This window comes from Jaculus jaculus, chromosome 3 (genome assembly GCF_020740685.1).
Source record: "Jaculus jaculus isolate mJacJac1 chromosome 3, mJacJac1.mat.Y.cur, whole genome shotgun sequence".
Lineage (NCBI taxonomy): Eukaryota > Metazoa > Chordata > Mammalia > Rodentia > Dipodidae > Jaculus > Jaculus jaculus.
This window is the reverse complement of record NC_059104.1, coordinates 151524164-151543237: the sequence shown is the minus strand read 5'-3', so window position 1 is coordinate 151543237 and position 19074 is coordinate 151524164. Positions and strand designations below refer to the sequence as shown.

The 19074-nt window shown below is 41.2% G+C and overlaps 1 protein-coding gene across 1 annotated transcript in view; it reads left to right on the top strand.

Moving 5' to 3' along the window:
- The window catches only part of LOC101596026 (ATP synthase F(0) complex subunit C2, mitochondrial-like), a 63456-nt gene extending 44937 nt beyond the window's left edge, over positions 1-18519 (top strand). The window contains exon 2 of the mRNA XM_045146110.1: positions 18128-18519. Coding sequence (XP_045002045.1) covers positions 18128-18519 — 392 coding nt within the window. The remainder of the gene's footprint in view (positions 1-18127) is intronic.
- Positions 18520-19074: the final 555 nt, after the last annotated feature.

Below are 19074 nucleotides of genomic sequence, written 5' to 3'. Positions count from 1 at the left end.
GTGTTTTTTACTTGTGTGAACATTGAGTCTATTTTTATTCCATCTTTTGGCTTACAAGATGTCATCTGGCACATAGAAACTCTCGCTAAATATACCCAAGAGGCTTTAAATGGCACAGCTGAGGGAATCTCCCTTATTAATTCTGAGGTTCAAATGATGAGAAAGGCAATTGTACAAAAATCTCATGGCTTTAGATATACTCATGATATCCAAGGGTGGTTCATGTGCCATTGTCCAGGTTAAATGCTGTGTATGTATTCCTGATGACTCTGCTAATGTTTCATCTGCTTTATAAGACTTATAGAAACAGAGTCAGACCATGTCAGACACTATTGTGCCATTCAGTGAGCAGTTCTGATGGATCTCAGGTTTTTCATGGTGGGGAAAAAAATGATACCTATTGTAATCTTCATAGTTATTCTGTTGATCTTTGGACTTTGTTTACTCAATTTATGTTTTGACTTTATCTCTGCTGACACTCAGATGGTCATACAACAATCTAACTCCATCTACATTGGCCCCTTGATCACCTGTTAAGAGCTGGTTACTCACCACCTCTAACAGGACTACCAGCCATCCCTACCTCACACTGTTAACCTTCCTAGTCTCTGGATAGGCTCCAATACTAATGTCACCAATATTTACAATCATTTTAATACCAGGTCAAAACAATCTACATACAGATGGCAATGGGATGTCTGACTGACTCACAGATTTCTCTCTTCGGTCTTTAGGTAGCCCCCACCTCATCTCTGGGAGAGATTCTAACTACCATACTCTATAACTCCATTCAGCTGGAAATAGTTACAGACTGACCAGTTATTGACCCTTTCCCCCTAACGGCAGATAGAGTGTCTTTTCAAAGAGGGCGTAGGGAATAAGGGGAAATTATTCAGGAGAGAGCCCAAAAGAGGGAGTGAAAAATATGTAATACTACCTGCCTGCTCCAGCAGAACAGGAATTCAGCATTGATCCAGTCTCATCCAATAAGTTCTCTCATCCCCACCCAGGTGTGCTGAGCCCTTCCTGAGACCAGACCAAGATTATAAATAGATTACAAGTGAGATTTTAAATAGATCCTTACCAGGTAGGCGAGGACTGTTCATGGATTTTCACCTTTCCTGAACTTCCAAGTCCCTGCTCTGGTAAGCCCCCTCATCTTGGCCCTGCTGGGCTGAGATGGTGACCCTAACCCTACTCCCATGGGCTCCCTACCCTCTCCTGCCTTCCATATGTCAGGAGCTGTCTGTACTTTTCCTCTCTGAAACGAAATCTCTCTAAGTCATTCATACACACACACACACACACACATTGTGTGTGTAGATAGATAGAGAGATAGAGATAGAGATAGAGATAGAGATAGAGATAGAGATAGAGATAGAGATAGAGATAGAGATAGAGATGATAGAGATAGAGATATTATATGAGAGAGAGAAGGGGCACACCAGGGACCTAAGCCTCCAGCCACTGCAAATGAACTCCAGATGCATGCACAACTTGCATCTGGCTTACATGGGTACTGGGGAATCAAACCGCGGTCCTTAGTCTTTTTAGGCAAGGACCTTAACTGCTAAGCTATCTTCTCAGGCCTAAGTCATAAAATACTTGACATAAATAAGGAGAGAACAATTTATTTCAGCTCACAGTTTCTGAGGTTTCAGTCCCTAGTCCTTGGTTTCATTGATTCTGGACCCATGGTGAAGCAGAGCATAATGGCAGCAGAAACATGTGATCAAGCAGGAGATAATTCCATGATGAGATATACTTCCCAGGGATATTCCCCTAGAGGTCTCACAGGTACCTCCCAATCCAATCAAGATGATAATCTAGACTAATCATCATAAATCTACTCCTTGTCATCTGGACAAACACATTTACTTCCACAAACCATAACATTGTGTCTCTGACCCCTAAAAGGCTCATGTCCATCTCATGATGCAAAATACATTCAGTCTAGCTCCCAGAGTCCCTATGGTCTTAGTAGCCCCCAAATCACTCAAATGTTATAAACTCTGGAGATCTAATGTGTAGCATATTGACTATGGTGAAAAATACTCTAGTACATACTTAAAATTTGCTAAGAAAGTAAATCTGAATTGTTCTCACCATACAAAAACAGTAATTATGTGAGGTGATTGAAATATTTATCGGAAAAGTTTGGCACAGTGATGCATGCCTGTAATCATAGCACTTGAGAGGTGGGGACAGGAGGATTAGAGCTCAAAAATCATCCTTGGCTACATAGAAACTGTGAGCCTTTGTCTACACACACACACACACACACACACACACCTCTAGAACTCTCTCAAAGGACTGTTTAAGAGGCAATAGCAGACACCAACAATCCAGTGTGTGTGTGTTTTTTAAGGACAGTTTCATAAACACAATCTCATACCACATGGAGATAGTTTTACATGCTTTTATCCGCCATGCCACTTCTCTCCAGCGGGAAAGCACATTTGAAGCAGGGAAGACTACGGAGAGGATCAATATTTCTCCCTGAGCTGAGCCTTCCTCAGAGCTCTGCACCACAGCCAGTTTCGCTCACATCTGACAAGCCCGACATTGCTACTGGACAGACAACTAAAGATTTTCCAGTGCGCTCCATTCCCCACCCCACCCCTGTTACAGGGCCTGCATTCTGGGCCACCCCCACTTTGATGAAAAGCAAGAGAAGTCTGACAGGTTCCTAATTAACTACATTCTTATTCATTCCTCCCTCTATCTCACCCCAGGCTTCTATAAGCTACTGAATAGAAAATAGCACACAGAGCCATTGCAGAATTTAGGGCTTTTTTTTTTTTTTTTTTTTTAAAGGAACACTTTTGGTAGGAACTTGAAACTAGAGAGAGAATCAGGGAGGACACTTATTCATAGAGAAAAGAAGTATATATATCCCAGGAGGCTTACTTGATTTGGGCATGCCTCCCCTTTACCAGGCTTTCTCAGACTCCGCTGACCCCCAAAATCCCTACAGTCTCAACCATTCTGTTTATTTATTTATCACAAGAGAGAATTCAACTATCTCTCTAAATCCAGAAGTACTGTAATACATAGTTGTAATTTTACAACTTATTATTTTAGATTTATGTTTCTTAAATATTTTATTTATTTATTTCAATGAGAGAGAGAGAGAGAGAGAGTGAGACAAATAGAGAGAGAATGGGTGTGCCAGAGCCTCTAGCCACTGCCAATGAACTCCAGACACATGCGCCACCTTATGCATCTGGCTTACATGGATATTGGGGAATCAAACCTGGGTCCTTAAGCTTCACATACAAGAGCCTTAACTGCTAAACTATTCCTTCATCCTGTAGGTTATTATTATTTATTTATTTGAGAGAGAGAGAAAGAAGCAGAGAGAAAGAGAAAGAGATGGAGAGAGGCCTCCAGCCACTGCAAACTCCAGACACAAGTGCCACCTTTTGCATTTGGCTTACATGGGTACTGGGGAATCGAACCAAGGTCCTTTGGCTTTACAAAGCAAGCACCTTAATGGCTAAGCCATCTACCCAGCCCAGATTTTATTGTTTTTTAAAGAGATGAAAACTTGGAAAATATTTGCAATTTATATCACAAGCAATCAGTGTTGGGCCTTGAGAGGCCCAGGCGTGGGGCTAGCTAAAGTTTGGCGACCTGTCTCTGGCCAGCTAGGACTCAGCAAGACGCTAATGGCTTCTGGCCTGCCACTTCCACCCAGGAGTTGGAATTATCATTTCAATAGTCACAGTTTACTATCGGCCCTTACCTCTTCCCCCATCCTAAAATCCCCACCTTCGTCCCCAACATGATATAGGCAACTGCTTGTAACAATAAAGTGAGTTCCTGTGAGTTCCTGCTTCCACAAGACTCCCGACTCAGTGCGGTTTTTCTCCAGTGACTAGGAGAGGTTCTGAGTCATCCCATGCTCATCTTCCTCCTCAACCCCTTGGGAGGAACCAGCTGGCCTGGTCCTTCCTTCAGCACTACCTGCCCGCCAGGGAGGAGCCTGGCAATCAGTTTCTATCTCTAGTAGAAGAAGAGCCTATTACCTGTAATATCACAAGAGCTGAAGAAAGAAGAGCCAAGAAGAAAAGATATCACCACTAGCAGCCATGGGTCCTTTGTGGTGCTAGGAAATGGTGGGGTGTAGGTAGAAGTCGAAAGATCTTATATGCTGTACGTTATCACTAGCCTATTGTCATAAGTTGAGTTGTCCCTCCTCAAATATTGTCAGAAACCTTAGCCTCTGCTACCTCAGAATGTAATTGTATTTGGGAGTCAGGGTATTTAAAAAGGTAACTGACTCAACACGTGATTACTAGCATGGATCCTAATCCAATCTGACCTGTGTCTTTGTGAGAAGAAATTTGGACACAAACATACACAGAGGGAAGACCATGTAGAAACAGTTAAGGGGGGACATACAGCCATTAACACAACATGGAGAGACACTGCTGGAGAAGCCAGTCCTGTCTATGTGTTGTCAAACTTCCAGCCTTGATGTCTGCGAGAAGATAAATTCCTGTTTTTAAGCCACTGTGGTACTTGCTCTGGTAGCCCTAACTAATGAACACAGCCTGTGACAGGTTTATTTGACTCACAGTAGACAGAGGACTATTCTGGAACCTGTCTTCATGATTCTTTCTTTTGGCTTTCTTCTCTCCTGGAAATGAGGCCATTGGCAGATTTTGTGTTCCAAAGAAGGATTCTGACTGGTCCCAAAATGGGCCAAGTCTCCATCAGTGGACCAGTCACCAAGCCCAGAAGGACCGTGTAGTGACTGGCTCAAACATACCCAAATGTCCTCTCCCAACCAATCAAAGTTCAAAGGCACGCCTGCAACTAATTAATTTAAAGCAAGCCAGAATTACCACTTGATTTTTTTTGTTGTTGTTTATTTGTTTTAAAATAGAAGTAATTTTTGTTAAATGTAAAGATTTAGTTGATAAACATTATGTAGGCACTATTTCTTTCTTTTTAAGACTTTATTTACTTTTTAGTTTAGAGAGAATGAGAGAGACAGAGATGAGACAGAGAGAGAAAGAATTGGTGCGCCAGGGCCTCAGCCACTACAACCAAACTCCAGATGTTTGCGCCACCTAGTGGGCATGTACGACCTAGTGCTTGTCTCACCTTTGTGTGCCTGGCTTACATGGGATCTGGAGAGTCAAACTTGGGTCCTTAGGCTTTGCAGGCAAGTGCTTAACCACTAAGCAGTCTCTCCAGCCCAACTATTTCTTTCTTAAAATTCACACAAAAATGAAAATGAAAATGATAATATCCAGACTGAGAAAGCATATGCACTTCCACACATGAGAAAATACAAGACTGTTTTCTGCTGAACATGCATTATGCACCTGTTTTTCCATACATGTTTTATAGAATCAACAGTTTTGCTTTAGAATTTATACTTTGGGTAATAAAATAGTGACTTTACCATTTTTTCTGACTTGAAGAAATGCCTGCTTGTTCATTTTCTTTAATTTTTGTTGTATGGTTACTATTGAGAGATGCACTTTTGATGTTCAATTATAATAACTGATAAACTACACTGCTTAATAGCAATGTTCAATATTTCCTTTTTTTCTTCCAAATTTTTATTAACAACTTCCATGATTATAAAAAATACCCCATGGTAATACCCTCCATCCCCTCACTTTCCCCTTTGAAACTCCATTCTCCATCATACCCTCTCCCCATTTCAATCAGTCTCTCTTTTAATTTTGATGTCATGATCTTTTCCTCTTCTTATGATGGTCTTATGCAGGAAGTGTCAGGCACTGTGAGGTCATGGATATCCAGGCCATTTTGTGTCTGGAGGGAGCATGTTGTAAGGACTCCTACCCTTCCTTTGGCTCTTACATTCTTTCCACCACCTCTTCCACATTAGACCCTGAGCCTTGGAAGGTGTGATTGAGGTATTGCAGTACTGAGCACTGCAGTCATTTCTTTCCATCACCATGATACCTTCTGAGTCGTCCCAAGGTCACTGCCACCTGAAAAGAGAAGATTCTCTACCAAAAGTGAAAGTAGCATTAATATAAGGGTATGAATGTTAACAGAAGTGCTTACTGGGCAGTTTTATAAGCATAGTATATACATTTAGCCAGACAACAGCAGATGTTACACCTCTATGGCTCATGACGACCCCTGTTTTAAGTTTTCAGTATCAGGGATGTATTCCCACCCATACAGCGGGCCTCGAGTCAATTAGAGGGCAGTTGGTTTCCCCCATAACAGATGTGCCACTATTGCACCCATTGGCTCATTTGTCCTGGCTGGCCAAATATAAGGCTTGCAGTGTCCACTGTTGAGTATCTTCACTGGTGATTTCTCTTTCTCCCATTGAACTGCATGCAGAATGGCTGCTTCCAGCTTTCTGACAGCTCATTTTTTCTTGATCATTTTAATCTGTTTTCCTTTAAAGGGTTCTGCAAGTCTAGATAAAAGAAACAGATATTTATGCACAGGACTTCTCTTGAATTTATAGATGTATAGATCTTGAAATAATGACTTTAGTTTCCTAGTTTGTTTAGTTTCCTAATAATATTCCTAATAACAATATTTAACAAATTTTCATCCTGTTAAAAGATCAGGCAGGCATGGTGGTGCATGCCTTTAATTCCAGCATTCAGGAGGCAGAGGTAGGGGGATTGCTGAGAGTTCAAGGCCAGCCTGAGACTACATAGTGAATTCCAGGGCAGTCTGGGCTAGAGTGAGACCCTACCTCAAAAAACAAACAAAAAAAATCATCAGCTTCTATTTGTCATGTGACCAGAAACAATATTATTGAACTTTTGGCCCCTACTAAGGCACAAAAAATTAAAAAGTTTGTAATTTGATTTTCTTTGACTCAGAACATGCAATTCACTGTGGCTTACTGTTCATACCCTGATATACATTGTATGTTTCTAAGGTGCTTTTGGTGTTGCTTTGTTTTTTTGAGGCAGAGTCTCATTCTAGCCCAGGGTGCCTTGACACTTACTCTGTAACCCAGGCTGGCCCTGAACTTATGGTGATCTTCCTACCTCAGCCTCCCACATTCTGAAATTATAAGTATGAGCCGCCAAACTTGATTATTTCTTACTCTTTGACCTTCCAAAGTGTCATCCTGATCAGAGCTAAGTGCATGAACAGGTGAAGTAATCACTGACCAGGGGACTCTCGAAATCCAGGATGACATTCAAGGTCCCAAAATACTTCGTCCATCACAGACCTTTGTCTGAACTCAAACTCTGGGCATGTTGCTTTCTGAAACGTCTGCTTCTACAGACCGTGTTTTAAAACACACATGTTCCTCATAGTACATACATGTGGAACTCATTGTTGCTATGTTATTATTTGGGACTGAGACACCATCCTAGAAATGATGAGAAAGTCAAAGCAAATGTTTTCACATTTTCAGTGCATCTCTGCTGTTGCCTTGGGAAACAGAAGCTCTGATGTAAATTTCTACCTGTTGGAAATTCTTTTTGTCTGAACCATGTCTGGGAAGTTGGCTTTGCCTGGCTTTACATCTCTTTCAAATTCCACCCAAACATTCCCCATTCCAAGTCCATGTCAGCTACTAAATATGGTATGTAGTAGTTATAAAATCAATGTGTGCAGAAGAAATGAGTGTAGAAATGGATAGATGAGTTGATGAACAGATGTGTTGCCCCACCCCTTCTAACTAGCTCCTTTCCTCATTCATTGAGATATATTTAAGATGGAGTCATAAGACCATGGTTCTGTTTTGGTTCTACTGTCATTCTTATCCAACCTCTGGTGTAACATTCCCACGAGACTAATAGGGACAACTGTGAAACTTTAGATCATTAGCCCATGAGCTCAGAAACCCAAGATAATGGGTGCCACCCCAAGATCCATGTTATCCCTTTGCAGGGTCTACAGATCTCATATTCAATAACAAATCAATTTCAAACACAGCCTCGCTCAGTGGTTCATTGAGCTGCCAGATCAGAGTTTTAAATCTAGCAATGTGAAAAAAAAAAAAAACAATCACTTCAAATTACACACATTAGGCATTTGAAGGGGACCAACTATACACTTACTGAATACACCCAGGGTTCAGCTTTCCCTTCTGTAACACTAGGCCCAGTCCCCAAATCCCTCAGGATGAACCGGGAGCTCCCAATGCCAGGAAAGTGCTTCCACAACATCAGGTGAGCTGTACAAATGAGAGGTAATTTGACAAGTCAGCCAGCAAGAGCAGCCAGTCAAGTCAATTCAGAGTGCTCTAATGCACTTAAAAGCCCAGAAGCAAGCCCAGGCTGGGTAATAATGGCCTAAACACCACCAGGGACTTCCCAAGCCTAATTTCCAGCCCTGATGGCCATGGTGTTCCATCTCCATTGGGCTAATTAAGGCACAGTGGAGACAGAATCAGACAGAGAAGCTCACCCTGGCCTTGCTCTAGATTTATGGGGAAGAGAAGTTGCCAAGAAGGTAAATGAGACATCAACAGGGCTTCCCCCAGGATGATGAGGTCTCAGGGGCATTAGGACTGTGAGATTTAAAGTGAATATAGATCAATGTTAGGCAGAGAGATTGGGAGATGTGGTCTGTTAGAACAAGGCTCTTCTGTTGGCTACCCATGGGGTCCCAATCCACTACACCATTCAAATCTTTGATTCTTTCATCAGTAAGCTATAGCTAATATTACTTGTCTCAAAATATTGTGATGGAAAATGAAATATATTAAATGGGTATAGTCCAATCAATGGTAGCTGTTTCTAGATTATGCCATTGTTATCGATATTCTCTACAACAGTGGAATATCCACAAAAAGTGACTAGCCCTGAGAAGTGAAGGTATGCTTTCACACCAAGTCTGAGCCCAGCCCTGAAAGGAACATATGCTACTTTAGGGACAATATTTACACAAGCTATATCTGCGCAGGGTGGCCATTATTCCTACTATATTTCTCAAATGACCAGCCACTTCAGCCCAAACCTATGCAATTTATTTATCTCTCATTCATCCAATTACATTGGTTTGGTTGCCTCTCCCCATTTCTAACAATTCCTCTCTTGTCAGTGCTATGAGCCATATTGAACCAACATCCTGGAGATCCATATCTTGAGCTGCCTACAAGTACAGAGGAGCCCAGGCCTCTCTTCTCACCATCCCCATGGCCTACTCTTCCAAGAATAAACTGATGAACATCACATCCCTACTCCTGATCCCTGCCAACTGTTACGAGCTGGAGTTATGGTCCTGAGTTTAATGGAAATAAAGTAAAGAACTTCCTTCTGAATACAGTTGTCCAAAATCAATGCAAATACTCTATACACACATATCATGAGAGAGAAAACCAAAGGGTCAAGGTCTAAGTTATGATTATACCAGGTTGGATATACATTCTTTCTTTTAATTTATTTATTAGACAGGGAGAGGAGAGAGACAGAGAGGCAAGCCAGGGTCATTAGCCACTGCAAACAAACTCCATATGCTTGCGCTATCATGTACGTCTGGTTTACATGGGACCTGAAGAATTGAACCTGGGTCCTTAGGCTTCCAAGGCAAGCACCTTAACCACTACACCATCCCTCCAGCCCTGAATATATATTTTTAACTTAATAATTCATAGATTAATACCAAAAGTCTCATGTGTTATAGAAACAGATAAATTACTTATAATATATATGTATAAATGCAAAGGACCTAGATGACTCAAAGCAATTTTGAAAAAGAAGAACAAAGCTTAAGGATATGTACTGCCTAATTTCAAGTTTCACTGTAAAGTTACAGTAAGTAAGAACCTGTGGTATTAGTATAATCAAGAAATAGGTTAATAGAGAGTCCAGAAATAAGTCAATTAATTTTCAAAGTTCCAACATTATTCAACTGGATAAATAGAAGGGAAGTCTATCAAATAATGGAGTTAAGGGCTGAGGAGATGGCTTAGCAGTTAAGGAATTTGCCTGCGAAACCTAAAGACCCAGGTTCGATTCCCCAGGACCCACTTTAGCCAGATGTACAATGGGGTGCAAGTGTGTGGAGATCATTTGCAGTGGCTGGAGGCCCTGGAACACTCACTCTCTCTTTCTCTCTGCCTCTTCCTCTGTCTCTCTCTCAAGTAAATAAATAAATAAAATATTTTAAAAATATAATGGAGTTGAAACAGTGAGATAAATATGTAGGACAAAATTAACCTTGACCCTCATTCTGTACCAACACAAAATTAATTTGAGATGGATTATGGATACAAGCATAAAAGCTAAGGCAATACAGCTTCTAGCATACAGAGCAGAGGGATAAGCAAAGGTGTCTTACAAAAGATATGGAAGGCACAGAACATGAAAGAAAAATTTCGATAAACAAAATCATCCACATAAAAAGAATCTCCTCATCAAAATACACCACTGAGAAAATGAAAGGGAGAACCCCAGGCTGAAAGAAAATAGTGAGCATGCATACGGCGGACACAGACTTATATTAGAGAACTCCTCCAAATCTATAATGAAAAGGCAAATATTCTGATTAAAAACAGACAAAACATTTGAACACACAATCCATAAGAGATAAATGACTAGAATGAACATGAAAATATACACAGTGTCATTTTTCACAGGGTAATGCAGGCTAAAGCCACAATATGATATCATCTCAATCCAATGGAAAGATTACAAGTTAAATAACTTATAACATCAAATAATGGTAAAAATATGGAGCAACTGGAGCTCTTGTGCATTGCTGATAGTAATGTAAAATGACACAAGTTTAAAAATGGTTTGAGGGCTGGACAGGTTGCTTAGTGGTTAAGGCACTTGCCTGCAAGACCAAAGGATCCAGGTTAGAGTCCCCAGGACCCATGTAAGCCAGATGTACAAGGTGGTGCAGGTGTCTGGAGTTGGTTTGCAATGGCTGAAGGCCCTGGTGTGCCCATTCTCTCTCTATTGCCTCTTTCACTCTCTTTCTCTCTCAAATAAATAGAGTAAATAAATAAGTAAGTAAATGACAGTGACTTTGGGCTGACTCAAAAGGCATCATTGTGCTGAGAAGAAATGACAGAGGAGTGCTCAGCACTGCAGTATCTCTATCACAACTTCCAAGGCTCAAGGTCCATTGCAGAAGAGGTGACAGAAATAATGTAAGAGCCAAAGGAATGATAGGACTCCTTACAACGTGCTCCTCCAGACACAAAATGGCCTGGATATCTATGACCTCACAGTGACTGACACTACCTACACAAGACCATCATAATAGGAGGGAAAGATGATGACATCAAAATAAAAGAGACTGATTGAGAGGGGGAAGGGATATAATGGAGAGTGGAGGTTCAAAGGGGAAAGTGAGGGGAGAGAAGAAATTACCATGGGAAATTGTGTACAATCATACAGGTTGTTAATTATAAAAAATTAAAAAACTGCTTTGAACTTTTTCATGAAGTTAAACACACAACCATCCTATGATGCACTGAATATTTACTCAAAAAATGAAATAAAATACTTGTCTTTGAAGAGATTTGTTCACAAATATTTATAACAACTTTATTAATAATAGCCAAAACATTCAAATATTCATTAAAATGAGAATGGACAGTAGTAATATATTCACTAATGGTTACTTCACAGCAGTGAAAATTAATGTAATGATAGATAACACACCACAGCATGGATAGACACCTAAAATATTTTGTTGTACAGAAACCAGAGACAAGAGAACATATACTGTATTTTTCTCCTATATGAAATTCAAGAACAAGAGAAAGCTTATCTGTGATGATAGAAGTCATGACAGTAATTGATAGAGGTCAGCACATTAGTTGCTTCTTGGTCAAAGGATTTACTAACAGAAGGAATGAGGAAACTTTGTGGGTTGATGGACTATTTCATACCTTGCTTATAATGATAGTTGAATGTGATACACTGACAAAATCTACACTGGATTTAAGATCTATGCATACTACTGTATGTAAACTTTACTTTGAAAAATAAAATTGCAGTGAAGATACTCAACAGTGGACACTGCAAGCCTTATAATTGGCCAGCCAGGCCAAATGAGCCAATGGGTGCAATAGTGGCAGGTCTGTCATGGTGGAAACCAACTACCCTCCAATTGGACTGGAGGCCTGCTCCATGTGGGGGGGGGGGAACACATCCCTAATGCTGATACTGAAAACTTAAAACAGAGTTAGTCATGAGCCCTAGGGGTGGAACATCTGCTGATGTCTGGAAAAATGTATATACTATGTTTATCAAACTGCCCAGTAAGTACTTCTCTTAATATTTATACCCTTATATTAATGCTACTCTCACTTTGGGTAGAGAATCTTCTCTTTTCAGATGGCAGTGACCTTGGGATGACTCAGAAGGTATCATAGTGCTGGAAAATAGTGACTGGAGTGCTGACTAACATCTCGATCACATCTTCCAAGGCTCAGGTTCTAATGTGGAAGAGGTGGCAGAAAGAATGTGAGAGCCAAAGGAAGAGTAGGACTCCTTGCAACATGCTCCCTCCATTCCTAAAATGGCCTGGATGTCCATGACCTCATAGTGCCTGACGCTACCAACACAAGACCATCATAAGAGGAGGAAAAGATCATGACATCAAAATAAGAGAGACAGAGACATCACCAGTAAAGATACTCAGCAGTGGACACTGCAAGCCTTATATTTTGCCAGCCAGGCCAAATGGGCCAATGGGTGCAATAGTGGCATGTCTGTTATGGGGGAAACCAACTGCCCTCTAATTGGACTGGAGGCCAGCTCCATGGGAGGGAATACATCCCTGATACTGAAAGCCTACAGCAGAGGTAGTCATGAGACCTAGGAGTGTAATATCTGCTGTCTGGCTAAATGTATATACAATGCTTATCAAATTGCCCAGTAAACACTTCTCTTAATGTTCATATCTACATATTAATGCTTCTCTCACTTTTGGTTGAGAACCTTCTCTTTTCAGATGGCAATGACCTTGGGATGACTCAGAAGGCATCATGGTGCTGGAAAGAAGTGACAGGAGTGCTCAGCACTGCAATATCTCTGTCACACCTTCCAAGGCTCAGGGTCCATTGCAGAAGAGGTAGCAGAAAGAATGTAAGAGCCAAAGGAAGGGTAGGACTCCTTACAATGTGCTCCTCCAGACACAAAATGGCCTGTATATCCATGACCTTACAGTTCCTGACACTACCTACACAAGACCATCATAATAGGAGAAAAAAGATAATGACATCAAAATAAAAGAGAGACTGATTGGGAAGGGGAGGGGATATGATGGAGTTTCAAAGGGAAAAGTAGGTGGATGGAGGGCATTACCATGGGGTGCTGTTCACAATCATGGAAGTTGTTAATAAAAAAATAAAGTAATAAAAAAAGAAAACAAAATAAATAAATAAGAGAGAGACTGATTGGGGGGGGATATGATGGAGAATGGAATTTCAAAGGGGAAAGTGGGGGGGAGGGTATTACCATGGGATATTTTTTATAATCATGGAAAATGTTAATAAAAATTGAGGAAGAAAAGAAAAATGAAAATGCTTTTTTAAATGAAATTTTATTTAAAAATTTGCCTAATCCCCTCCCAATACTGTCATTAGTCTCTTCTCTTCCATCTCCTTCCCTGAACCGTCTCTCCATTCCTACTATTCCCTCTTCTATAGTGATGTCTTTTTTTATTACTCTCCTACATCACCCATAACAACCTGTTGATGGGCCCAATATTATACAGGTCTTATTGCAGGTAAAGATAGCTGCTGTGAGGTCATGAATACAGTGACCACTTTGGGTCTGGAAGACAACATTACAAAGCACTCCTCCCCATCCTTTGGCTCTTACGTTCTTTCTACCACCTTGTCCACTATAGTCCTTGAGCCATTGGAAAGTGTGACAAGAGATGTCTCAATAAGTGCTGAATGCTCAACTGTCCTTTCTTCTCAGCACTTTGATGAGTTTGGAGTCTCCCCAGTAGTCACTGCATCTGAAAACAGAAACTGCTATAACCAAAAGTAAGCATAGCACTAAAATATAGGTATAGATTCAATATTTAGAGGGTAACTTGGTGGACATAATACATCCATTGAGCCAAACAACAGTACTGTCTTTTCTCCCTAGGGTTCATGACCCTCCCAGCCATAGGCTTTTGACTGTTTTCAGTATTAAGCATAAATTCCCTCCCATGTAATGGGTCTAAAATGCTTTTAAATTCAAACATTCTACATGGTAGGTTTAGTTTTTTTGTTGTTTGTTTGTTTGTTTTTGGTGTTTCAAGGTAGGGTCTCACTCTAGCTCAGGCTGACCTGGAATTCACTATGTAGTCTCAGGGTGGCTTCGAACTCTTAGCGATCCTCCTACCTCTGCCTCCCAGGTGCTGGGATTAAAGGTATGCACCACCACACCTGGCTAGGTTTAGTTCTTTATAGTGAGATATGTTAGCAATTCAAGAGTCTCTTTCTGTTTACTAGAATGGAAAAAATGAGTAAATTTATTGCATATAATAGAAGCCCAACTTCTCACTTATGAAGAAGAGAGTTACAAATGTAGAAATAGAAATTTTACAATAAGCCTTATAGTGTTTGATAGGAATAGAGGTGTCTGTATGAATAGTTTATAATGCATAGACCTATGTATACATAGGGGTATATAGTGGTGAGAGAGCAATTAGCATACTTAGTTTTCATTTCTCAATGACTTTCTTCATGAAAAGATAAGTGATTGTTGGAGAAAGAGCTGATCCTCTGTTTTCAAAGTGTCAAGGTAGCAAAATGCAAAATAAAAATTACAAAAAGACTGAGGAACTCAGTGAAAGAGACAAAAGATTCATTATGACAAAATACAAAAATAAAAAGTCCCTGGATTGAGTTCTAGGCCAAAAGCAAGTATTAACAAATGGCAAATATCAATACTGAATATATACCATGGATTGAGAGATGGTATTTTATTGGTATGAATTTCCTCATTGTGATCATTACACTCGATCATGTAAGAGAACATCATGTTGTGGATCTAGTGAAACACTCAAAGATTAGGAGACCAATGTCTGTTCTTTATTCTCAAATGGTTACAACATTAATAATCAAATATGTCTATGAGGATTTTTTGTATTATTTTTGCAATTTCTATGAACAAGTTGGAATAATATAAAAATTAAGTTTTAGGGCTGGAGAGATGGCTTAGCAGTTAAGTGCTTGCCTGTGAAGCCTAAGGACCCCGGTTCGAGGCTCGGTTCCCCAGGTCCCACGTTAGCCAGATGCACAAGGGGGCGCACGCGTCTGGAGTTCATTTGCAGAGGCTGGAAGCCCCGGCACGCCCATTCTCTCTTTCTCCCTCTATCTGTCTTTCTCTCTGTGTCTGTCGCTCTCAAATAAATAAATAAATAAAAATTTAAAAAAAAATTAAGTTTTAAAAAGTATCTTTTTGGGCTATGGATTTTGTTTTCAATATAGTAAGGAATGAAAGCATTTTGACTTCATTCTCATGCCTCTAAATGTGTGGCATATAGAGGAAAAAAAATTGGAGCATTAAGTGAAATCTGAAAGGTGACAGGAGGTCATGTCAAGACCCAACACATCTCATGACATGAGGGTTTCAATGAAGCAGAATCTGAGATCCAATTAAAAATGTGGGGCCTTTTTTTAAAGGGAGCACCATAGAGAGATCAGTGCCCATGGAAAGGGAGAGACAAGAAACAGGAGTAGGCAGAGTAGTCCTGAACTGTCATGTTGTCTGCACAAAGGCCTCCATGCTTCCCACAGGCATCTCTGGAGCTGGGGTGGCTCTCCAGAGATACCCCCGTGATGGTCTAGACCTCTAAGTCTCTACACTAACCACACATCAGATACGAGCTTCTCAAAGAAGGTACAACACTGACAGTGTGACTTTCTCCAACAAGGGTCGCAGCAACCAGACAATACTCCACTACAACAGCCTTCTAGCCCCTCTGAATGAGAGGGGTGCGTATTTCAGTGTCACTGTTGTGGAAAGCTGCTTTGAGATCTTTTGTAGACAGATTTCAATGCCATGGATCATCCTCGTCTCCTAATTTGATAACTCAGCCAGTTGTTACAATGGAATTTCTAGAAGAAAAGTGGGCTAATAGTAGTCAGTTCACAGTGGAAGGAAACTGGGACTTGAAGCGATGTGTGAGTGACAGCCAACTACTGAATGCTGGAGAATGCTGACAGCTGGGAGAGAACTGGCCCAAGGCAGCAAGTGAGAAAATCAATCAGTAAATAAAATATAAATTCTGGAAACTCTGAAACATTCTACTATAATTCCATAGAAAGTCACATTCAAAGATGAAACATAAACTTTATCTTTGCCTTTAAAAGGTAAAGTAGAGCTGGGCATGGTTGCCCACACCTATAATCCCAGTACTCAGGAGGCTGGGGCAGGAGGATTGCCATGAGTTAAAGTTAACCAGGACTACAGAGAGAGTTCCAAACCAACCTGGGACATAGTATGAGACTCTGCCTCAAAAAAAAAAAAAAAAAAAAAGGCTAAGTAAACTAGAAGAGATCACAAGAGAAATCAAAAGATATAAAAGAAGGGTTACAGGAACCATCCTCTATTATCTCAATAAAATTACCAAAAAAAGATGATATGTCTTGAAAGAAATAGATTCAAAGAATAGATATATGCAAGGTATAGAGGAGTTCAGATCAAGATGATATAAAAATAGAAAGGAATATAAAGCTACTAAGAGACCCAAAGAAAGAAATGATAGAAATATTCCAGAATCATATAACATATGGTTGAAAATATGATTATGTTCATGTGGATAGCCTTAAAGAAACTACTCAAAATTAAATATAAAAAATAAGATCTAAGCCGGTGTGGTGGCACACTCCTTTAATCCCAGCATTCAGGAGGCAGAGGTAAGGAGGATTGCCGTGAGTTCAAAGCCACCCTGAGACTACACAGTTAATTCCAGGCCAGGTCAGCCTGGACCACAGTGAGACCCTACCTCAAAAAAATAAATAAATAAGATCTAAATTATTAAAGAAACACAGATATGGAAAGCAAAGAAAACCAAACACATAAGAAGTCAAGATACTAGAGAAAATACCTTGCCTGCATCAAAGACATAAATCTTAAGATGCAAAGACTCCAAGGGAAAAAAACTGACAAAGAATGACCTACACCAAGATACACAAAGCCGAAGTGAATCAACTTAGATTATGTGAAAGGTACTCATGGGGACCCAGACAGCAAATCATATATAGAGATGAAGAAAAGGGACAACCGGAGGGATCTCAGATGTCTCCACAGCAACACTGTGAGAAATGTCTGAAAAGACAGAAAAGAAATGAAACAGTTACTCAAGTTTTGTAACTAGACAAAATGCCCTCCAAATACAAAGCACTTGATCACTGGGGGATGCTCACAGGGAAAGGGCACTTGCTGTGCAAGCCTGAGGGCCTACGCTTGATCCCCAGAACCCATGTAAAAACAAACAAACAAGTGGTGTGCCTGTAACCCCAGTGCTGAGGGGAGCAGAGACGGGAAAATAGCTGGAGCTGGCTGGCCAGCAAGTCTGATCTAAAAACAACAGTTCATGCTGGAGCAATGGCTTAGCAGTTAAGGCGCCTTCCTCCAAAGCCAAAGGAGCCAGGTTTGATTCCCCAGGACCCACGTAAGCCAGATGCACAAGGTGACACATACCTCTGGAGTTTATTTGCAGTGGCTGGAAGCCCTCGTGTACCCAGCCCCCCCCCCTTTCTCTGTCTCTCTCTCTCTCTCTCTCTCTCTCCTTTCCCTCTTTTCCTCTCTCAAGTAAATAATAAAATATTTTTAAAAATACAAACAGCAGATCCAGGTTTGCTGAAATACTCCATTTCAAGGAAATAAGGTGGAAGAGTGACCAAACAGGGCGCCTGATGATCTCTGGCTCCCATACACATGTACACATAGTGTATGCATCTGCACACACATACATGCATAACCACATGTGCGCGCACGCACACACACACACACACACACACACACACAAGCAGACACACAGAGCAGCCAGCGCACTGGGGACATAACTCCATCAGAAAAGAGCTCGCCTCACATGCGCGAGGACCTGGCTGCCCCTGTAAGCATGCGGTGTCAGGGTGCTGATGCTTTAGCCAGGACCTCTGGCACTCGGGACTAGGTCTGTTCTCATTTGTGGCCAAGTGTAACATGTGTGCAAGAAATCACCTCTTTTGCTGTCTCAGCTAGAATAAAAAAAAAAAAAAAAGTCTCTGTCTTCTCTGCCCTGGGAGCATCTCTCCTGCTTTTGCCCCTCACCCTGAAAAGGTATGCCTGCTCCAAGATCGTCTCTACCCGCTCCCTGGTCAGGAGCACCTCTCAGCTGCTGAGTCGACCACTGTCTGCAGTGGTGAACCCCCCAGAGACACGGACAAACGAGAGCCTCAGCAGGCTGGCAGTCACCCGTCCCCTGACGTCACTTGTTGCTAGCCGCAGCTTCCAGACCAGCACCATTTCAAGGGATATCGACACAACAGCCAAGTTCATTGGAGCTGGGGCTGCCACCGTTGGGGTGGCTGGCTCGGGGGCTGGGATTGGGACTGTGTTTGGCAGCCTCATCATTGGTTATGCCAGGTAAGATTAGTTGGCTCCTCCATGGTTCTGATAGGCATTCTGAAGATCTGGACAGAAACACTAGGAAGTCTAGAGTTGACACTACTCATACATGTTAGTAAATGATAACACATGCCTGTAATCCCATGAGTGGTAAAGACAGGTGGATCAGGTGTTCAAGGTTAGCCTGGGCTACGTAATGAGTTAAGATCTTATCTCAAACAACCACCAAAAAAGAAAGAAAGAAAGAAAACATAAAATTGAGGGGTTTTTTGGCTTCGCTATGGTTCAGGCTGACCTGGAATTCACTATGTAGTCTCAGGGTGGCCTCGAACTCATGAGATCTTCATACCTCTGCCTCCTGAGTGCTGAGATTAAAGTCATGTGCCACCATGCCCGGCTTAAAATTGAAAAAAAAAAAAAAAAAACACCTGAGTTATGCACTACTGGGGAGGTGGAGGCAGGAACGTCTACGAGGCTTTCTAGCCAGCCAGTGTAGCCTAACTGGAGGACAATTGTATAGCAGGAAATCTTGTCTGTAGCACAGAAAACATGGACAGACTTCCTGAGGATAACACAA